The sequence below is a fragment of the Monodelphis domestica genome, chromosome 1 (assembly GCF_027887165.1).
Source record: "Monodelphis domestica isolate mMonDom1 chromosome 1, mMonDom1.pri, whole genome shotgun sequence".
NCBI classification, from domain to species: Eukaryota; Metazoa; Chordata; class Mammalia; order Didelphimorphia; family Didelphidae; genus Monodelphis; species Monodelphis domestica.
The window spans coordinates 178,166,917-178,188,552 of NC_077227.1; the positions used below are offsets into that span (position 1 = coordinate 178,166,917).

Here is a 21,636-nt window from a genome sequence, read left to right on the forward strand (position 1 = left end):
TTTGTTACAAGAGTTAAGTTGATTTATTTCCTTTGTGGCCCTGGGGCTCAGTACATGGATGGCTTCTCTTCACCCTTTGGGTTGGTGATCTTCTCTAGGTTGCTGCTGATAATGTGATAGAGCTCAGCCTGGATAAATGAGTCAAAGTGATAGTGCTCAGGGATCTGAAGCTCCCTCCCTAGACCTCTTTTCAACTCCCCCCTCCCTTGCCATGCTTTCCTTTTAGATCATCCTTATTTATATCTTTTCAGTCTTTACCCGCACTTACATAGAAAGAACGGAGGTCCAGCACTATAGTCCGAAGTTCCCCATAGGCTGCCTCATCTCGTTCATGTACCAAGGCCCGATAATCCATCTGGGAGTAGAAAAGGTAAAATTGGGTCATATCTCTGGGAGGACATGAGGTGTGCCTGGTTTGCTCATAGAGGGAAATACACAAGTTGAAGGAATGCTTTGTCTCAGCCAAAGGAAACAGATTTTTACAGGATCAGGTGGAATGGCTAGGATCCAGGAATCCTTACACCCCTCTGGGAGTCTCTTTTGCTTTGATCTTCCTCACATAGGAAAACTCCTTAATAAGACCTTCCCAGGGAGATCAGAGCATCTCTTTCCCCAGCACCTCTTTTCTCAGGATCACATGTCTCAGCCAAAAGCTGGAGGGATTTTCCATGATGTTCAGAGGTAGGCAAGAAGGTCCACTCACCACATGAGTCTCCTTTGAGGCCTTGGCCACAGCATCTCCACGTTCAGAGAAGTATCTTATAGGAAGAGAAAGAGTTAACTATAGGGATTCGAGCTCCCAAGGAAACACATTGCCCTAGGGCAGTGATGGTGAGCCTTTTAGAGTCCATGTGCCCAAATTGCACCCTCATGTTAGCCATTCCCCTCCTCCCTTAACCCAGACAGGGAAATGCTCCCATTGGGCTGCCAGGTAGAGGAGTAGATCATGTGAGATATGTCCTTAGGTCTGTGTGGAAAGGGGGTGGGGAACAGCCCACTACTACATGGGTGCCATAAGTTCACCAAACAACTCTAGGGTGTCTCCTCAAAGCCTCATCTCTTTGCAGGAGAGATTAACCAGCTTCTGAATTCTAGAGAGCTCTCCATTTCCCATACCTATTCTTAGGCCATGCTTACTTGGCAATAGTTGTCTGAAAGCTTTCCACTTTGGTTTTCACTGCTGTCACTCGTTCTAGAACCTTTTCCTAAGAAGATAAACAGAAGTGAATAAATAAGATTGAAACAGCAAAACCTCCTCTTACCATCCTATGTCACTGTTATTTCTCTTTCCCTTTTCTTTTTGTTCCCAGGCATGATCCCATATCCTCCCCCACCTCAAACATTTCTGTACCATAACAGCCCTTATTTCCTTATCCCCTTCCTCACCTGGATGGCCACCCCAAAATCATTGCCATCTTCAATCTTGGGGATCAGGTGCTGGATCCAGGTGATCACCTATGTCAGAGGAATTTTCTATGATTGTCTGATTCAGTCATTATATGTTTCCCTGAAGGCATGACACTCTATATTACTACATATAGAAAGAAAAATAAGCAATAATTCCTGCCCCACAAAGAGTTTACCTTCTGTAGATCTACCAACTAGAAAGTCAGACCTCTTAGTGAGAAAGAGGTTTAAAGGACTCAAACTTTAAGGAAAAATGGTTTATGGGAGAGTCCCAAGTCTCAGAGACAGGTCTCTCTGAGGAAAAGAGAAGCCTTCTGTCTTACCAGAATACATTTCTCTTTGAGGGTCCGGACCTCTGGCTTAACTTGAGCAAGCAGTGCCAGGACTTTCTCATTCCCAGGGAGGAAGCCACATTTGGGGACTAAAGGAGAAATTAAGTGTCAGTCACAGGATTCAAGCACCTTCCTAGCCATCTCTCAATCAACTGCTTCCTTCCCAGTGCTTTTCCTCCTTACCCTCTTTCTTCTCTTGTTTGTCTGTCTCCATCTGAGGAAATTAAAAGCAAGGAGAGGGGAGAATAGAATTTAGAAATCTGAGGGAGGCTGGGGAAGAAATAGTATCTCTGTGGAGTTTGCAATTTCACTCTGTCAGGCCTTACCTCATCATCCTTGGGGGGAGGATCTGGAATAGGGATGTCCAATGGTGCTCGAAGGGAGGTCAAATCAACTACATTGAAGGAGTCCTCCTGCCCAAAAGTAATTATTAGGTTCTTGTCTGGCTTTTCCCCTCTTAAGCCTACACAAAGTCTCAAAGACCCAGTCTTCCTACTAAACCCAACTAATCTATGTATCTTCTTCCCCTTCAATTAATGTTTCTAAGATTCAGACTCCACCCTTCCCTTTGACCCTGAACTCAGAGAAGTACTGGCCAAAGCCCCATTAAGGAAGTGAGCCCCAGGTTTTGAATGTATGTTGAGCATATGAAAGGTTGGTAGGGGCAGAAGCAAGAAAAGATGCCACCACTTACCTTCAAAAGCTGATTCAGTTGTATGATTTTCTGTGGTAGGAAAGTTGAAAGGAACTCCTCGGCCTGCAGCAGAAAAAGAATGTGATCACAGGAGGAAGTTAAGAGTGTCAAAGGACAGGGGTTAACGGATTGGATCTGAAAACTGTAGATACAGAGATTTTAGAGGTAGAAAAGACTTGAGAGATCATCAAATCTAATGTTTTAAAAGTTTTGAAGCACAGAGAAATTAGGAGCTTGCTCACGGCCACACCGATCTGGTTCCCAGATCAGTACATTTTATTCTACGGGAGGAGGCACCAAATCAGATTGGAGGGGAGAGGTTAAGATTGAGGACCCAACAAGAGCAGTGGGTCTCAAAATGAGCACTGGATCAGAGTAGAGGCTGGAATACCAAGGGAAGGTTGGGAATCCATTCTCGGATCAGAGGTTAAGAGAAGATCATTCTGGATCTAAATCAACTCACCTCTTGGAAGAGATTCTGCCTAAACACATCCACCTGTGGAGGGAAAGCAGGGTTGGTGGGGTGAGATGGGGTTCCCGTAGAAAGTGGGGTGGGGAGGGGTGGAGGATCTGGGGCCTACCTCCCACCCTTTCTCTTTAAGTACTTTCTCACCCAAGCCCAATTTCCACGAAGTTTCTCTCTGGCAGACTCCCTAGCCCCAAGTTTGGCAATGACCCTGGATGGCATGACCATGACCAGGATCCTGGGGGACCCAAGCAGAAGTGAAAGCACCGGAGCGGCTGGCTAGAAAGGTTCCCGGCCCCCCAGTCCAGAGCCCTCGCCCTGGCACAGGTGCACTTGCCCCCACCCCACCCCAACCAGCCAGTGGAGCAGGCCCCCGGCCTCCTCACCTGCTTGCGGGCCTCCCCGCTCAGCCGCACCCCACAAGCTTTGGCCATGCTGCCCTGAGCCAGAAGAAGCTCCGAGGTCTCCCCGCTCCCCACCTTGGAATCCGGCTTTCACTTTCACTCCCCATTGGCAGCTCCGCCCCAGCCGGCAGGGGTCGGGCCCCTGATCTCCCGGGAGCCCCCTGCTGGTCCTCCCGAGATGCGACGACCTTGGAGAAAGGAATCCCCCTACTGGAGAAGAGGCAAGGCTTTGGGACGCCGCAGACATCTGGGAAAGAGCGAGAGGCGGGGGAAGGGCCCGTGTCTTTCTTATAGCTCACAGGTTACTGTCCCAAACCGAGCCATCTACCTTCTTTTTAACCCCGCCCCCCGCCCAAGGCCACGCCTCCTAAAAGGAAAGACCCGCCTTCCTTATGGCCGCTCCCCCTTCTTTAACTAAACCCCGCCCCAGTCTCGGGCTCCCTTCGCTTACCAAGCCCCGATCCTGAGCCTAATCCCGCCTCCTTCCTGACCACGCCCCCGGTCCACTCAATCCCTTTCCCTCTCGGGAGGCCTCCTTCCCACCTCCTCCTAGCTTAGCTTCGCCTGCTTCCGTCCGATCAGTCGCGGTCCCTCCCCTTTTCCGGGGACTTCCTGTTCCCTACCCAGAGAGAGAGAGGCCCGGGAGCCAGGCTGCGGGTGAGATCCAAACGGTGCCGGGGTGTTGGCCGACAGTCTTGCCACTGCAGCGTGAGCCGGGGAGCCGGACTGGGGGCGAGCCGGTTGGTTGGGGAAGGAGGGCGTCGCCTCTGGGAGTGTCGGGAAGGGCGGGGGCGGAAATAAGCTTGGCTCGAGATGATCCTTGGGAGATGGAGGACCGGAGGGAGGTCAGCTTGGGCCAGATGTCTAGTCACGGGTGACCGTGGTGCGGCCTCGGCTCGGGAGCCCTACTCAATCGTCCTGAATCCCCACTTTCCTCTGGGAGCTGCCGGGTGGCCGAAGCCCTGAGCGGGTAGGCAAGCCAGAGGCTCAGGACAAGAGCCTCTGGCTTGCCTACCCACCTGTCCGAAACAGCGGCTGTGGGGAATAGAGAAGGGGAGATAGAGGACTGGCCTGGCCCAGCCATTTACAGCGCATCCTGAGCCCCAAAATAGGAGCCTGAAGCTGAGGGCTTCTCCCGGCTTTTTGAGATGAGTGAACTGAATCTGTAAAGTTTGGGGGGCACAGAGGAGCACCTCCTCCCACCTGAACCAGCCCTTTGCCCCCCCCCTTTCCCCCAGGATGTCAGGGGAAGGGTTGCAGGAAGAAGAGCGGGTCTTTCTGGCTGCCCGTGAAGAGCTGGTGAGCGCCCTGAGGAAGGATCCTGGACAGTCGTTTTCACCAGAGCAGCTACATAGACTACTGGACAATCCCCTGCCCCTTGCCACCCGCTACCCAAAGCTGAATGCCTCCCAGCTAGTCCAAAGCAATGCCCAAGGAGGAGAGGTGAGGGAGCATTACCACTCAAAATATGTTCAAAGGAGATGGACCAGGAGGGGACTGACTGCTGGAGAAGATTTTTGGGAAGTGGGTGGAAACAAGGTCAGGACCAGAAGGAAAGGAAAGGATTGAGGAATGAAGTAGGGAGCTAGACAACAAGGATGTGGATTTTGGAATAGTAATTTGTGGCATTCACAGATATTTTGTCAAATTCACATCCTTCCTTTGCAGCCTAGAGATTACTTGCAAAACCTGTCCACTGCATTGAATATCCTAGAGAAATATGGCCGAAACCTACTTAGTCCACAGCGACCCCGATACTGGCGTGGGGTCAAGTTCAATAATCCTGTCTTCAGAAGCACTGTGGATGCTGTACAGGTGAAGTATTAAGGGACCTGGGAGGATGCCATTAGGCAATTGGGTACTATAGTAACTGGAACTGAGTTAGAAGTTTTGGGCTAGGCCAGAAGCTAGACCTGTGCTAGGCATAGATAGCTTGTTCTGTGAAAAGTATGAGTTAGTTTAATGAAAATTTAGTCATGGAAGAATGGGTGGAATGAGAATGTCAAGTTATCCTGGGGTCTCTGGAAGAAGTAATGAGGTACAACATACAGATCTTAGTTAGAGGAAAGAGATTATGAGGGAGAGGTTCCCAAGCAGACGGTGACTTGGGGATTCTTGGCAGGGGGGCCGGGAGGTGCTTCGCCTTTATGGATACACAGAAGAGCAGCCAGATGGGCTAAGCTTCCCTGAGGGGCAAGAGGAACCAGATGGGCATCGTGTAGCTACAGTCACTATGGATGTTTTATTGCTTCGGACTGAGCTCACCCTTCTGCTAGAGGTGAGACATTGATCTTATAAGCAGGACTTGAAAACTCTGACCTCAGGGAGGTTTTGACTGTGCTCTGTTTATCCTGGTTGCAGAACTCCCACCCCCGGTCAGAGGCACTGGAACAGCTGCTAAAAGAGGGATCTAATGGTGAGGTAAGAAAGAAAGAATTCCTTGGTATCATTAGAGGATATTGGTAAGAGAAGGAAACTAGGGAAATGGGGACTATGTGTTCCACTCAATCCTCTAAACATCATTCTTTTCTCCTTAGATGCTGCCCTTCTCGGAATCAGTTTCTCCATTAAGAGAAACCACATCCAATTCTCTTCCTGCTCCCCAAACTCAAGGTATTGCTACTTTTTTAAAAGGGGAGAAGGTGTCAAAGTTATAGCTATTTGGGAAATATCACTAATATGCAAATATTATTTTATTGTTTCTCTTTCATTAAAGAGATGAAATGAATTCCTTGAGCCTGGTCATATTGAAGAATGTATATTGGTTCATAGCTTATGTGAATTTTTATGCACATAATACAGAGGAAACAATGTTCTCCAGGTAATGTGTAATTCTTTCTCTCTTGTCCAGGCACCACGTCAGGTTCTTGCTTTCTATGTGGATCTGTCCCAGGCACACTTCATTGCCCAACCTGTGGTCATGCTCTTTGCCCAGCCTGTGACTGCCTTTTCCATCGACACCCATCCCGTGCCCATCACCTCCGACAGCCCGTACCTGGGAACCACCCAGCCTCCAACCTTAGCTCCAGGTAAGAGGCCCCACACCTTTCTTGATTTAAAAATATAGCAGCTACTTTAAGGGAGGGATGAGTTGGGGGCATGCCAAGAAAATTTAAAATGTTCAGGAATGCAGAATTTAACTACCCATGTATTTAGGATAATTCTGTGTTTTCGTTACAGCTTGTCAAACCTAGCCCTACCACGGCCCTTGCTCACTTCCCCACCCACCTTTGGGGACAGCTCTCTTCCTTCTTGGTCAAGCCCAACTCCTGAGCCACCTAGCACTCGCCCACCTTGGCACTGTGCTGCCTGTGCCATGCTGAACGAGGCCCGAGCAGTGTTGTGTGTAGCCTGTGACCGGCCCCGAGGGTGCAAGGGGGTAGGGCAAGGAATCGAGAACCCTCGAGCTGGAATAGGGGGTGGGCCACATCGGGGCCGCTGGTCCTGTCAGAGCTGCACCTTTGAGAATGAGCCTGCTACGGTGCTATGTGCCATATGTGAGCGGCCTCGACTTGCCCAGCCTCCCAGTCTTGTGGGAGATGTCCGAGACACTGGTGCCTGCCTGCCTGCTCTGGAGGTAACATGAATTCTAGCCTCTGCTCCAAATTAGACTGCCTATAGTTATCTCTTATCTTTGTTTCCCTTGATTTCCCCTAACATCTTTTCCCCCCTCTGAACCTCCTTTGTGCCCATGATTTTTTCTTCCCTGTCTTCCCATCCTTAGACTTCTGCCCTTAACCTTACAGTGGTAATGACTATCCCTGTCTACTTCCTCCAGGCTGGTGACTGGCACTGTGTCCACTGCACCTTCCGAAACTCTGGCCCAGGCTGGGTGTGCACCATGTGTAACCGGACCAGTAGCCCAACTCCACCACTTCTTCCTTCCTGGATCCCTAATTCACTGGGAGAGGGAGCCCGAACCAGTGTCTGCCTCAAGCCTGTGTCTGCACATCAAATTAGCACCCCTAGTGCTTCTCTGCATGCGCTCAGGGGAGATCTTGAGCAGCAGCGCCAGGACAAGATGCGGGAGGATGGGCTCCGATTGGTGGCAATGATCCGAGTAAGCTTTGGGTGGGAGACTAAGTCTCAAGAAAAAGGAGAATCCTGATTGCATGAGATGGAGAATGGGACAGTTTTTAGAATCCCCTGTACCAGGCAGAACCCTTTTTTGAATGGAGTGGGAGGGGTGAAGAATGCCTTCCCTTGTCCTTGTCTTAATAAAGCCACCCCACCACTGGGGGGTGAACATGTCCCCAGGCAGGAGAAGCTGAAGGTGCATGCCCAGAGGAAGTATTTTCAGCACTGCAGTACTCTGGCACTGAGGTACCACTGCAGTGGTTGCGGTCAGAGCTGCCCTACGTGCTGGAAATGGTGGCAGAGATGGCAGGACGGCAGGACCCCAGCTTAGGTGCATTCTCTTGCCAAGAGGCCAAGCAGGCCTGGCTCATTCGCCATGGGAACCTGGATGAGGCTGTAGAAGAGTGTGTTCGAGCAAGACGCAGGAAGGTAGGGCAGTTTTTCAGGTTAGGAGGGCAAGAGATGGGGGTTGGGGCATATATTGGTATCTAGGAATATTAATAAAGGGTAGCAGGGTGGGTGGGCATCTAAGAACAGGTACTTGACTGAACTGGATATATAAAAATTTGGTTGAATATAAAGATTTGAGAGACATGGGCCTTAGAATTTAGAGCTTCAGCATGTCTCTGACTTTGTGGCTTTCTTCTTTATTATTACAATTATCAGGTTCGAGAGTTAGAGATTCTGGGCTTTGGGCCAGAAGAGGGGACACTGCAAGCACTCTATCAGCATGGTGGAGACGTGGGGAGAGCCCTTACAGAACTACAGCGACACCGTTTAGAACCCTTCCACCAGCGCCTCTGGGAGGCCCCTGAGCCTAACCCTTCTTGGGATGGGCCTGATAAGCAGGTATTTGTTGAGATGACCCCTGGGGAAGCAGGAAAAAAAGTGAAGTCATAGCCCTAGAAAAGGCCCGAGCAGTTGGCAGTATTCTGATATGTGCCCCTTTTCTGATATCCCAAACAGAGTCTAATACGAAGGCTGTTGGCAATATATGCTCTACCCAGTTGGGGCCGGGCAGAGCTGGCACTTTCACTGCTTCAGGAGACTCCAAGGAATTATGAGCTGATGGATGTGGTGGAGGCAGTTCGACATAGTCCTGACCGGGCCTTCTTGCGCCGGCTACTTGCCCAAGAGTGTGCTGTCTGTGGCTGGGCCCTTCCCCGAAACCGGGTAACCACCTTTCTCTAGTCTGGGCTGAGTGATGACCCCTCGCACTGCCAGCATATATACCTTTTCCCATCACATGAGACCCCATAAACCCACTTCAGCTGAATCTGACCACTCCTAAAGGATTGTCAAACTATTTTTTTTTAAATTCATCAGGTCAAAGGAATCTTTGCTATAGTCTCCCTTTCTTTCAGATGCAGTGAGCCTTCCCAGCCAATACACACCTGAGCAAGCTATTCCTGATCCTAACAACTTAGCTCCGTCTCCCCTTCCCTTGTCTTGCTTCCCTATTGACTTTTTTTTAACTTTTTTATTTAATTCCCTTACCTTCCTTCTTGGAATCAGTATTGTGTATTGGCTCCAAGGCAGAAGAGTGGTAAGGGCTAGGCAATGGGGGCCAAGTGACTTGCCCAGGGTCACACAGCTGGGAAGTGGCTGAAGCCAGATTTGAACCTAGGACCTCCTGTCTCTAGGCCTGGCTCTCAATCCACTGAACCATCCAGCTGCCCCCCCCCCGCCCCCCCATTAACTCTTGACATGACTCTCCCTCCTGCTCCAGATGCAAGCACTGACCTCCTGTGAGTGCACCATCTGTCCAGATTGCTTCCGGCAGCACTTCACCATTGCACTAAAGGAGAAGCACATCACAGATATGGTATGCCCAGCCTGTGGACGCCCTGACCTGACTGATGAGACCCAGCTGGTCAGCTACTTCTCTACTCTGGACATCCAGGTACCAAGAGAATCCAAAGTGAACACCATGGAGGGTTCCAGGTGGTTGGGGACCCTTTCCACCTGCCTCTTCATGTCCTCCTAGTTGCGGGAGAGCCTGAATCCTGACGCCTATGCATTGTTCCACAAGAAACTGACGGAACGTGTGCTCATGCGTGACCCCAAGTTCTTATGGTGCACTCAGGTGAGGTGGTGATGAGATAAGCTAAGGAGCCCAGGGAACCAGGAAAAGACTGGTTGGCAGAAAGGATGGGTAAGGGGGTAAGGATATATCATGGTAATAATCTGTCTTCTGTCTCAACCAGTGTTCCTTTGGCTTTATCTATGAGCGAGAACAGTTAGAAGCCACATGTCCCCAGTGTCACCAGACTTTCTGTGTTCGCTGTAAGCGTCAGGTAAGAGGGAATGAATCAGGGTGGAGGTGTAAGTGGATTAGGTGGGAACTGGGAGAAAAGGCTGGAACAGTGGAGTAGATTTGAAAGATTCAGGTGGGGTGTAGGAAGAATAGGGTCATGGGATTGTTTGGAACTTGAGGTCTCCTTCTGAAGTCTTTGGTATTCCTCCTGTAGTGGGAAGAACAGCATCAGGGCCGGAGCTGTGAAGATTTTCAAAGCTGGAAACGTGCCAATGACCCTGAATATCAGGCCCAGGGATTGGCCATGTATCTGCAGGAGAATGGCATTGGTGAGGCTCTTTCCCCCTCCCCTCCAAGATGTAGGCCTTCCTTCCTCCATGCACTCATCATTTTCTGCCATTATTTACCCCACAAGTTTCTCACCTATCTTTGCCATTCTAACTCCTATCAAAGGTCATGATGGAGAAGTTCCTTTCCATGAGCCAGCTGTGCTAGCTTCTATCCCTAATCCTGTTTCTCCCGTAGACTGTCCCAAGTGTAAGTTCTCCTATGCTCTGGCCCGAGGTGGATGCATGCACTTCCACTGTACCCAGTGCCGCCATCAGTTCTGCAGTGGCTGCTACAGTGCCTTCTATGCCAAGAATGTATGTTTGAGGTGGAAGGAGGGGGGCAGCAGGTTGGGAGGGGGAACGCAATCAGATTACACTTAAAATAAGTCATTAGGAAGAAGTGATAAAGAATATAGAGAGGGGTGGAGAAGCTGTATGTTGAGCATCCCTCCCTCTTCCCTAGTGTGTGGCCCTCCCCATTCTTTACTTCAGATCCTCCAGACCCCTATCCACCACCCTATACGTCAAGAAGTGGTCACTGAGAAGCCAGAACCCAACACTCCAACCTACTCTCTTTCCCCTGGTTGGGTTTCCTCCAGAAATGTCCAGATCCCAACTGCCGGGTGAAGAAATCCCTGCATGGCCATCATCCTCGAGACTGTCTCTTCTATCTTCGAGACTGGGATGCTCTCCGACTCCAGAAGTTGCTACAGGTCAGAGGCCTCCAAGGCTAGATAAACAGGCCTTGTCAGGGAAGATTTCAGGATGTTAGAGAGGGTACTAGGGGCCTAACCTCTCATGGATTTCTTCATGGAATATTGTGAAGGGCTGGGGATCTAGTCTAAAGCAGAACAGGAAGCCGGGGGTGGGGGGGTGGGGGGGGGAGATAGCTAAAATTCTCACCTGTCTGTTCCTCCTTAGGACAACAGCATAACTTTCAATACAGAACCTCCAGCTGGAACTCGAGCAGTGCCTGGAGGTGAGTGAGCTTGTCTTCCTGGCACCCTTACCAATCCCTAGTTGTATTAGCCTACAGAGACAGGAAAGGGGCAGAGATATGGGTGTTGTCACAGTTCCACTATTTATGAGGTAAGGGTAGGAAAGGAAGTAGCCCCATAAAACTGTCAACTTTAATGGTTCATGAATTCATTCACTAATATTAATTGTCTGCTCTCTAGTAGGTATTGCCCTAGGCTCTGTAGTCACCAAAAAGAAGTATTTCAAACAAAACCCCTGTCCTCTGGGAGTTTTTATTTGAAAAAATAGAACATGTACTAACTGAAAACTAATTATCATTTGAGAGGTCAGAAGACAATATGTAATTAAATGCAAAATTAGTGTACAAACAAGTCTTGTAGGATAATTGTTCATTCTACTGAGCTAAAGGGTTGAGATACAGATGGCTGCATTCCAGGCCCCCCCACCCCCCCCACCGTAATAGAGTTGATAATTCCAGATAATGGTGCTGGCCACATATTCTTGTTACCCATCCTGGGAGCTGCCCTTTCTTTGGAGAGGGTGAATAATATGCCCATTATGTTTGGGGGGCAGACCCCCTAGACCTTCTTGACCCTTTCTTCCTCTCAGGTGGCTGCCGTGTGATGGAACAGAAGGAGGTTCCAGGTGGTCTCAAGGATGAAGCCTGTGGAAAGGAGACCCCGACTGGCTATGCCGGACTCTGCCAGTAAGTACCCATCTGAGCAGATGCTCCTTTGAAGGAGGCACTGGGACCTGTGCACTGATTCCTCAAAGAATGGGTGTTGGAGTTCACACATTGGGGATGGGGTCTGGCCAGTCAGCTCAGGGTCCGATCTCTGGACGGTGAGTCCAGGGTAGGAGGAGTCCCAGAAGTAGGTCCAATACCATCCCTGTTCCTCCTACTCTCAGGGCACACTACAAGGAGTACCTGGTGAGCCTCATCAACGCCCACTCACTGGACCCAGCCATGCTGTATGAGGTGGAGGAGCTGGAGACAGCCACAGAGCGCTACCTGCATGTCCGACCCCAGCCTGCAGCAGGAGAAGAGGCCTCTGCCTATCAGGCTCGACTGCTACAGGTGAAAAGACTGGATGACTTTTCAGATATTTGCACCTTTGAGGCTCCTCTTGGCCAAACCTAAGTCTCAAAATACCTTAGACCTGGACCTGCCCCTAACCCACTTTCCTGTTTTCTCCTACAGAAACTGCTAGAGGAGGTGCCTCTGGGCCAGAACATCACCCGAAGGAAGAAGTAGCTGGGGCTGGGGCCCTCAGGAAGGCCCCCGCATCCCCCCCAGGGGCTGGAGCCCTCAGGAAGGCCCCCCACATCCCCATTTCCTTCAGACTCCCACAGAAACTCCAGCACCAATAAAGGTGTCTCCGCTCCCAACCTCCTTGGTGGTCCTTCTTATTGGTCCCTTCTAGCCAAGGGCACCAGGGGACTGAGGGATAGAGGAAGGGTGGGCCAGTGAGAATGTGGAGGATCTCCGCTGGGACCCCTCTCTTGACTCCCCAATCAAAGCCCAGGGCTTAGAACAAGTGAAGGTGCCAAATGGCCTCCATGGCACTCCCTGCTTCCCAGCCCTCCTAAGAGCTTCAGTGTGCCCAGCACTGTGCTAAGTACTGAGGGGGATGTATGAGAAAGGGTAAGATGCCCCATCCCTGAATCAGGAAAGTTCTCAAGAGCACACACCGAGGCGACTGCACACTCCATGACCCAGGCCCTTCCTCCGGGCTCCCCACTGTCCAGGCGCCTCCCCGGCCCCAAGTCTGGCCCCACCCTGCTGGGCTGCCCCGGCTGGCCTCCTGGCTCAGGCCCTTCTCCCAGGTCTCGGCTTCCCCCTAGTGGCGGCTGGTCGCCCTGCAGCTCCAGCCCATGTGATTTCGGGGAAAAGGCGGTGCCCAAAGGAAGCGAAACAGGGGACAGGAGGAAGGGGAGGAGAGAAAGACAGACAGCTGACTGGGGAGCTGAGCTGCACCCAGCTTTCCGCATTCATCTGCACCAAGGCGACTGCCAGCACAGGTAAGAGCAGGCCCTGGGCCTTGAGGAGGGCACCTGGTTCTGGAGGAGAGGGCCCATCAGCCCCTGCTCACCTGGATTCCAGAGAAGGGGAAAGAACGGACACCTGGACTCTAGGGATACCTGGTGGGGGTGGGGAGGACAGGGAAGGGTCAGAGGGATGCCTGGGCCAGGAGGGTCTAGGCTGGAGGACTCCAGACCCTAGAGCCGAAGCCTGGGAGTCTTTGAAGGGAGGTCCATTCCCAGGGAGGGACACAGGCCAGAGCCCAGCACCAAGCCTTTGTTTTTCTTGTCTCTCACTTGCCCCACTCCTAAGGTAGCTCCGCCTTCTTTCTCCTCCTCTTCCTCCTCCTCCCTCTCTTCCCCCCTGCCCTGGAAGGCTCCTGCTCTGAGGATTAGTAGTGTCTTTAGATTAGGGACCCTGGATAGGAATTGAGAATGAGGAAGGAGCCCAGCCTCAGGAAATACTCCAGGAAAAATAAGATCATAAATCTTGAGTGGAAAGGGCCTCAGAGTCCTGCTCCCCTTCGTTTTACAGAAGAGGAAACCGAGGCCCAAGGAGATGAAGTGACTTGTCCAGGGTCTCCTGGGTAGAAAACCACTGAGGCAGGGTTTTGTATCACACTATATACCCTGTTAATCCTTCCAGGTTAGAAACTGATTAAAAAGAAGAAAAATTATTTGACACCTCTTATTTCTGAGTAGGCCCTGACTCTAAATGTTGACACTTTGATTTTGTCTGAGACAGAATGATCTAGTTAGGGACTATGGAAAAAAGGAAAACAAAAAAACAAAAAACATTTCCCCAAAATTTCTATTGATGGTGAAATTAAAGTGATTGAACTTGGAATAGTTCAGAGGCTTTTGTTCTGGAGTCTTCAGGGTGGTTTGAACAGAAATTGCAAGGAAGGAGAGGGCCAGCGGAGACAGAGGACTGGTTTGGGGATAAAGATTAACTTGTGAGCCTGGCAGCTCAGCATAGTGAATAGGAGCATTCAACTTGGGATCCAGGAGACTGGAGTTGGGTTCAGATCCGCCCTTTAAGACATTTATCAGCTGAGTAGCCTTGGGCAAATCACCTAAATTTCTCTCCTTGCCAGTTTGCTCACCTGTAAAATGAGAGGTAATGTCACCACCTTAGGAATGTTGTTTGATATTAGACATTATAGCACTCTGAAAACCTGAATTACAAATGTCAATCATCGCTGCTATTGCTGTTGTTTGCAGCTGCACTGCCTACATTCTCATCTTCTTTCTGCCGATGGTTCTAGCTAGTCCTTCCAGGATGGCATCTGGCCGGGCTAGAAGTACTCGAAAACTTCGGAACTGGGTGCTGGAGCAAGTGGAGAGTGGACAGTTCCCAGGAGTGTGCTGGGACGATGAAGACAAGACCATGTTCCGCATCCCCTGGAAACATGCTGGCAAGCAGGATTTCAGAGAAGAGCAAGATGCCGCCTTCTTCAAGGTAGGACCCTTTTCTAAGCCCCGAACAATCGAGGGCCCTGAGCTGGACTTGGAGACTTTACTTTCCAAAGATCTGCAAGTCTTACACGTGGGCTTTTTCTGAAGAATCTGAAGATGACCTTTTCTGAGGGTTAGGCACATCTGGAAATTGCCCTTTCTGACAACTCGGTGGTTGGGTCGCCTGAGTATTTTCTATATTAGCTATTCCAGATTCTGTGCCCTCCCTCCCTCCTTCCCTCAGGCCTGGGCAATATTCAAAGGGAAGTATCGAGAAGGAGACCAAGCCGACCCTGCAGCCTGGAAGACCCGCCTTCGATGTGCCCTCAACAAGAGCTCCGAGTTTGAGGAGGTCCCAGGGCGAGGCCACATGGAGGGGCCTGAGCCTTACAAGGTGTACCGGCTTCTGCCTCCAGGCATTCTTCCTGGTGATTATAGCCCCAAGTTCCCTAGTGCCCATCCTTGGGAGCAATCTAAGCCATACCCTGAGAGGGGGGCGGGAGGCTTTCAGGGAGTCTGACTCATCTGTTCCAGGGCAGCTGGCCTTCAGGTGAATTGGGAGCTACGTTTTTAAAGCACAAGTATGTTATTCCCTGTGGGGAAGGTAGTTACACTCCATCTTACAGATGAGACAACTAAAGTTCAAAAAGGTGGGAAGTGACCTGCCCAGGGTCACACAGTAGCAGAGCCAAGTCTTCTGGCACCTTCTGCTGCCTTTCACCTCACTCTCAGATTTTCTCCCATCTTGCCATTTTCTTCCCTTCCAAGATCCATTCTCTACCCCTACTGTAGGCCCTCACTCCTCTGCTGCTCCCACAGCCCCACTAGGTACCCAGAAGCTTCCACCAAAGAGAAGCCACACTGCCCTATCCTCAGAGGATGAAGACAATGGAGAGAACAAACGGACTTGTATGCCTAGCCTGCCTTCACAACAGAACTCCGCTAGGAGCATGGTAAATTCCAGAGGATGGGATAGAGGGCAGGGCATGAGCTTGGCAGCCCGGCTCTAAATTCCAGTTTGGGGAGAGGGAATTGGCAGCACTGATGCCATTCTTTGGCCTTAGGTGGCAGTGCCAAGTAAGGTGCCCAACAGCAGTTTTCAGCACATGGATGATTCTGGTATTGGGAGCAACAGCAACAGCCCTCAGCCCCACGAAGGTAGGGATCTGCGGTCCCACTCCTCATAGCACCCTGATCTCTATTTATAGCCTGTGTAGCCTTAGAATAGTCAGTTCACCTCTCCTGATCTATATCTTCACTGTGGCTCTTTCCGCTTCTCTTACATAGTTGCTGACTCTATTGAGGTTATTTCACAAGAAGATCTAGAGATGCCACCATCCCTTCCAGATGCAGGTAAATAGACTCTAGGCCCCATGGCCTTTCCTTTTCCCAGACACATGCCTACTGTCCTCCTTTCAAAATGATTTTTACAGTGCCCGTACACTCTATCTTTTTTTTTTATAAACCCTTACCTTCCATCTTGGAATCAGTACTGTGTATTGGCTCCAAGGCAGAAGAGTGGTAAGGGCTAGGCAATGGGGGTCAAGTGACTTGCCCAGGGTCACACAGCTGGGAAGTGTCTGAAGCCAGATTTGAACCTAGGACCTCCTATCTCTAGGCCTGGCTCTCAATCCACTGAGCTACCCAACTTCCCCCCACCCTTTCCCCTATACTCTATCTTCTGACCTTCCCTCCAGACATCTTGGTAGCCAGATGCAAATGATTCCCTGTGTAGTTTGGGTTGACGTTTCTGAGAAGGTTCCCCTGCTCGGTTCAGTTGCATGGTTTTTGAGTGGATGAGCTTGTCAAGGAAGGGAGTGTAGAGAGAAAGGAGAAGAAACTCTTGTGAAATATGAATGGATCTAGAAGAGGTAGTCAACAAAGGAAATAGTCAGCTGGCATTTATTAAGTACCTTCGGTGTGCCAAGCTCTATGTTGAACCCTGAGTATACAAAGAAAGGCAAAAAAACAATCCCTGCTCACAAGGAGCTCACAATCTCACATGGGAGACATCATGCAAACAATTATGTATGAACAAGATATTACTGAATATATTGGGAGAAGGTTCTGAGATTAAGGAAGACGGGGAAAGGTGTCTGATAGAGGTTGGAATGTTAGCTGAGACTTGAAAAAATCCAGAGAATCCAAAAAGTGGAGATGGGGAAGGGAGAAAGTTCTGGCCTGGAGAATGAGCAGTGAAAATATTTGAAGCTCAGATAGGGAGTATCTTTTGCAAGGAATATTAAGGAGGCTAGTGAAACTAGATTAGAGAGTTCATAGAAGAAAGTTAGGTTTAAGGAAATGGGAAAGATAGGAAGAGCTTAAGAAGATTTATGAAGGGCTTTAAAAGCTAGAATTTATTGCACTTCAGGATGATCACTTTAACAGCTGAGTGGAGTGGGGAGAGATTTGAGACAAGAAAACCAACCATCAGAGCACTGAAGTAGTCCCCACATGAGATGATGAGGGCCTGGACTAGCGTAGATGCAGTGTCAGAAGAAAGAAGAGGTACATGAGACCCAACACACTTTATGAAGGTGAAATTAACAGGACTTGGCTCCTAATTCCTTATAGGAGGTAAGAGAAGAGGATGATACCAGGTTGTGACCCTTGTACCTGGAAGGATAGTGGTACGTACCCTCAGCACTAATAAGTCAGCTAGAGCCTAGAGAAGGGAGGTCCTAGATTCAAATCTGGCCTCAGACACTTCCTATCTATGTGACCCTGGGCCAGTCACTTAGACCCCTTTGCCTAGTCCTTAATCCACTCTTCCGCCTTGGAACCAATATACAGAATTGATTCTAATACAGAAGGTAAGGGTTTAATCAATCAGTAAATATCAGGAAGGCAGAAGTTTTTTGGGAGAAATATAATGAGTTCAGTTTTGGATATATTGAGTTTAAGATATCTACAAGATGTCTAATTTGAGATATTGGAGGAGATGATTTGGGATTGGGAGACTGGAAATCACAAGAGAGATCTGAGAGTCATCTGCATAGAGGTGATCATTGAATCCATGGGAGTTGATGAAATCACCAAGTGAAATAGCATAGAGGGAGAAGAGAAGAGGGTTCAGGATAGAGCCCCGAGGGACTCCGCCAGTCAAGACCTGGGTGAAGACCAGCAAAGGAAACAGTAATGATCAGATAGGTACAAGAACCAGGAGAGAGAGCCGGGTCATGAAAACCTAGCGAGAGTATTGAGAAGAGAGTGCTTGACTGTGTCAGAGACAGCTAAGAGCTCAAGAAGGAAGAGAAATGAGAAGGTAGGGATGCCAGGATGGACAATGTGTTAAGGGAGATGGATGCAATGAGGTCACCAGTGCAGGTTCGCTGTGATAAGAAGTCTTATGTCTTCGTGTGAGATGGGTGAAAGAGAGTGGCGGAAGACATCTGAAAAGGAAGCCGGGGAGGATAGGGAGCTCTCTGCAAAAGGCCTACTTTTTTCTATGAAATGTGAGTCAAGGTGGTTAGCTGAGAGGATTGGGAGGGGGTTGCTGTAGGAGGTAGTAGTCCTCTAAGAGAAAACTACTTAGGAGTTAGGAAGAAGAGCATGGAATTAGAGATTTGAGAAATGGAAGGGACCTTAGACACTATTCCCTAATTTGATAGATGAGGAAAGCAAAGATTAGAAAAGGGAAGGATTTGTCCTGGGTCCTGTAGCTGTTAATCCCTCATCTTCAGCTAACATCTCGGTGCCAGTGGCACATCCGTCTGTTTGGCCCTGGTCGCTTTCCTGAATTCCACAAAATATAGCCTGTTGCCTATAGGACATGATCCCCTGAATGCCCCAAAGTTCTCTACCCCACACATACTCTTCTGACTCAACCACTCTAGCTGTGGCACCTCCTGGGAGGGATGATTTCGTACCCTTCTCTCCCCTTCAGTTCCCATATCCAGTCATATAAGAAATACTGTTGACTCTGCCTCTATGGTCTCTCCTGTCCTCTTCTTCTCCTTGCCACTGCCCCCATATTGCAGTAGCATCCTAACAGCTTTCCCTGCCTCTGCCTCCTTCCTCCAGGCTGTCCTTCATACCTTTGCCACAGTAGGCATTCTTGAAATCTTGGCTGGTTCTTTCCATACTGAGTAAAGTTCACATTTCAGTACTGGGTGTTCAAGTCCCTCCCTTCACAGTCTGACACATCCTGCTTTCCAGATGTATTGCATCTCTCTCCTTCTTTGTTCTCTTTTTAAACCCTTACCTTCCGTCCTAGAATCAGTACTAAGTATCAGTTCCAAAGCAGAAGAGTGGTAAAGGGTAGGCAGTGGAAGTTAAGTGACTTACCCAGGGTCACACATCTGGGAAGTGTCTGAGACCAGATTTGAACCCAGGATTTCTCATCTCCAGGTCCGGCTCTCAATCCACTGAGTCACTTAGCTGCCCTCGTCTCTCCCTTCCTTGTAGTCTACCCTTACCCTTTTATCCCATTTGTCTGTTGACTTCCTGTCCATCCACTAAAGTCCAATTCAAATGCTTTCTCCTCCAGGAAGTCTTTCCACCTCCCTCTGGTAGGAAAAATATTTTCCCTTCTGACCTCACATAAGAACTTTGTTTTGCATCTTTCTAATGCACTTATTACCTAGAACTGTGTACTAATGTCTTGTCTTCCAAGAGACTAGCCTCTGTGAGGGCAAGGCACATTGTCCTAGCTAAACGTTTTTGTCTCCTATATTACCTAGCATAGTATTCTGAGTGGAGTATTTTTTCAACCTTAAAATATGATAGAATTGTGAAGATAATTGTTATTTTCTAAATGTTTCTTGAAGGAACAGATAGGCAAGTCCCTGAATCTCTCCTGACTTGTTGACCTATAAAATGCAGGGGTTAGACTAGGTCACCCTCTACTAATCTTAGCTCTCCAAGTCTAAGGATCCATCTCTAGATGCTGTATCTTTTCCCCCCTCTTTCCAGATTACTCCCTTTTGCTCACCTTCCGCTACAGTGGGCATTTGGTGGGACAGACCAAGGTGTACAGCCCCGACTGTCGCCTTGTGGCCAAACTCTCCGGATCTCAGAGTAACATGGAGCAAGTGGTACTACCGTCTGCCAGTGTACTGCCTGAACCAACCCTCCAGGTCGCCACAGGGCACCTCCTGAACCTCTTTGACCGTGGCATCTTGGTAGCTAGCAATGCCCGAGGTCTCTTCGTGCAGCGCCTCTGTACCATGCCCATTTCCTGGACCGGGCCCTGCACCCTGTCTGGTCCTGGACCGCATCTACTACAGGACAAAGCATGTGTAGAGGTCTTTAATCCTGCCCGATTCTTCCAAGGTGAGGACCGACCCACTACCCACCGCGTAGCCTCATCCCAAAGGGCCCTGACCACCAGCCCCTCATCTTGGGAGCCACCTAATTTCTAGATGTCAGCTCCCTCCCTGCCGTCAGCTTTGTGGTAATCCTGAGGCCTGTGACTCTTAGGCATCCTGGTCCCTTCACCCCAGCTTCTCCATGAAGCCAGATACCATCCCTGTGAAACCTTGGGCTGGCTGGGCTAAGGCATGATCGCCAGGGGCTCATACAGCCTCTCATTCTGTACGTTCTCTTTCCTTTGATCCCTGCCCATCCCCTCCTCCTCTCTTTCATTGTCTCTTCCTTTCTCTCCTTTTTCTTTATCTCTGTCTTTTCTCCTTCCACCACTCCACTCCTCTCCCATACCCGATTTTCATGCTCTTCCTCTCTGCGGATTCCTCTCCCAATTTCTTTCTCTCTTGCCATCAGGCCTAGCCCGATACCACGAGGGCCTTGCCCCACCCCCCGAGTTCCAGGTGACCCTAAATTTTTTGGAGGAGCACTGTGATCCTGGAAGCACCCATAACAGTCTCATCACAGTCCAGGTAAACTCACTGCCTGGGATTGGGTGGAGTCTCTGGGTGGATGTGGTGGGATTTTTCCACAATGACTGAAATTTAGGCTCACTGATGTCTGCTCTTCCTGGTACAGATGGAGCAGGCCTTCGCCCGACACCTACTGGAAGAAACTGGATTTGTATAAGTGAAGAAAGTCCCATTTCCTTGGAGTCTGTTACCTTCGGCTTTCTCTTCCTTTCCTTTAACTCTGAGGGGTATCCTGTTCAAGCTATGCCCCCCTAGTTGGTGTTGGTGCCTTCTGTGAATTCTATTGCCATGCTTGGTTGTAACTGATAAGGTGGGGAAGGTCCCTAGGAAATCCCAGCAGCTTAAGCAAGGAGTGCCCTTCAATTCTAAACCCTAAAAAATAGCTTTAGATTTACTGTCCAAGTTTATACATTGATTTTTGAATAAAGTTTTATTGAAAATGAAATTATCTGATTTATTGGGAGGAACTGATAGAGGGAAAGCAGGTAGGATCAGTGAAGAGTCAGGAGAGGAAACATCTTATTTGAACCAGGGGTTCTTAACCTGGTATCCACAGAGGATAAATTTCAGATGTCTAATCAACTTGGAACTTAACATTTTTTTTTTTGATAATTGTATTTCAGTAGAAATAGGTTCTTTTGTAATCCTAAGTATTTTATTTTGTGCATTTAACATTCAGAGAAAGACCCATAGGCTTCAATTAGTCTACCAAAAGAGTCCGTGACACACACAAAAAGGTTAAGTACCCTTGATTTAAACTATTGTCTGTTGGGGATCAGAAAACTTAGATTCTTTTCCTGGTCATACCTCCCACTCACCCCAGACTCGTGTTTAGATATTCATAGAGGTTATTGGGACTGGCCCTGTACACATCACAGTCTCACACAGGCCACTAAAGCCCAAAGAGTCAACTATCCAGACAGGTGGTTGTGGCCAGGGAAAACGTTTTTAGAAGTCTTTGGTAAAAGGCAGTCAATAAACATTTAAATATCTACTGTGTGCTAATTGTTAAGGATTAAAAAAAAAAGGCAAGAGACAGTTCCTCCCTGCTCTAAAGGAAGCCACAATCTAACAGAAAAATCAACATGCAAACAACCATATAAAAAGAAGCTATATACAGGATAAACTGGACATTATCCAAAGAAGGAAGACATTAGAAGTAAGGAGAATCAAGGAAGGATTCTTGTTGAAGGGATTTTAGCTGTGACTTGAGAGAAAACTGGATGTAGAGATGAAGAAGAGAATTCCATGCATGGGAAACAGTGAAAATGTCCTAGGAGGCAGCTGGGTGGCTCAGTGGATTGAGAGCCAGGCCTAGAGATGGGAGGTCCTGGGTTCACATTTGGCCTCAGACACTTCCTAGCTGTGTGACCCT

General features: G+C 49.1%; 3 protein-coding genes and 1 long non-coding RNA gene across 12 annotated transcripts in view; 2 read left to right on the forward strand and 2 right to left on the reverse strand.

Annotated features, from left to right (window-relative positions):
* On the reverse strand, nt 1-4,066 carry PSME2 (proteasome activator subunit 2). Of its 5 annotated transcripts, none has more exons than XM_056810119.1 (12): nt 3,927-4,066; nt 3,286-3,513; nt 2,897-2,929; nt 2,434-2,496; nt 2,066-2,152; nt 1,923-1,953; nt 1,731-1,828; nt 1,387-1,455; nt 1,138-1,205; nt 704-758; nt 269-355; nt 1-128 (listed from the first exon to the last, which is right to left on the reverse strand). In XM_056810119.1, the coding sequence occupies exons 2-12, from the start codon at nt 3,331-3,333 to the stop codon at nt 48-50; spliced, it is 720 nt and encodes a 239-aa protein (XP_056666097.1). In that variant the 5' UTR covers nt 3,334-3,513; nt 3,927-4,066; the 3' UTR covers nt 1-47. The 5 variants fall into 5 exon arrangements, with proteins under 5 accessions (XP_056666097.1, XP_056666095.1, XP_056666096.1 ...); XM_056810117.1 differs by having other exon boundaries at nt 3,286-3,550; nt 3,927-4,064; XM_056810118.1 differs by lacking the exon at nt 3,927-4,066 and adding an exon at nt 3,755-3,870 and having other exon boundaries at nt 3,286-3,550.
* RNF31 (ring finger protein 31) lies at nt 3,840-12,333 on the forward strand. 2 transcript variants are annotated; one of them, XM_007479863.3, is made up of 22 exons: nt 3,840-4,011; nt 4,542-4,746; nt 4,972-5,118; nt 5,426-5,581; nt 5,665-5,724; nt 5,841-5,916; nt 6,155-6,332; nt 6,484-6,880; nt 7,082-7,363; nt 7,561-7,809; nt 8,047-8,229; nt 8,347-8,553; nt 9,110-9,283; nt 9,368-9,466; nt 9,588-9,677; nt 9,852-9,966; nt 10,163-10,281; nt 10,566-10,679; nt 10,888-10,945; nt 11,554-11,650; nt 11,854-12,022; nt 12,146-12,333. In XM_007479863.3, the coding sequence occupies exons 2-22, from the start codon at nt 4,543-4,545 to the stop codon at nt 12,197-12,199; spliced, it is 3,228 nt and encodes a 1,075-aa protein (XP_007479925.1). In that variant the 5' UTR covers nt 3,840-4,011; nt 4,542; the 3' UTR covers nt 12,200-12,333. The 2 variants fall into 2 exon arrangements, with proteins under 2 accessions (XP_007479925.1, XP_007479924.1); XM_007479862.3 differs by having other exon boundaries at nt 3,918-4,043.
* The window catches only part of LOC103099654 (uncharacterized), a 17,842-nt gene continuing 5,790 nt past the window's right edge, over nt 9,585-21,636 (reverse strand). Inside the window, exons 2-4 of the long non-coding RNA XR_460756.3 lie at nt 10,870-10,996; nt 10,537-10,710; nt 9,585-9,947 (exon numbers count right to left, since the gene is read on the reverse strand). This is a non-coding gene — a long non-coding RNA (uncharacterized LOC103099654). The remainder of the gene's footprint in view (nt 9,948-10,536; nt 10,711-10,869; nt 10,997-21,636) is intronic.
* IRF9 (interferon regulatory factor 9) lies at nt 12,477-20,706 on the forward strand. 4 transcript variants are annotated; one of them, XM_056810108.1, is made up of 9 exons: nt 12,477-12,966; nt 14,191-14,428; nt 14,669-14,852; nt 15,217-15,377; nt 15,489-15,582; nt 15,712-15,777; nt 19,339-19,698; nt 20,146-20,261; nt 20,368-20,706. In XM_056810108.1, the coding sequence occupies exons 1-9, from the start codon at nt 12,656-12,658 to the stop codon at nt 20,416-20,418; spliced, it is 1,581 nt and encodes a 526-aa protein (XP_056666086.1). In that variant the 5' UTR covers nt 12,477-12,655; the 3' UTR covers nt 20,419-20,706. The 4 variants fall into 4 exon arrangements, with proteins under 4 accessions (XP_056666086.1, XP_056666087.1, XP_056666089.1 ...); XM_056810109.1 differs by having other exon boundaries at nt 15,244-15,377; XM_056810111.1 differs by having other exon boundaries at nt 12,826-12,966; nt 14,235-14,428; nt 15,244-15,377.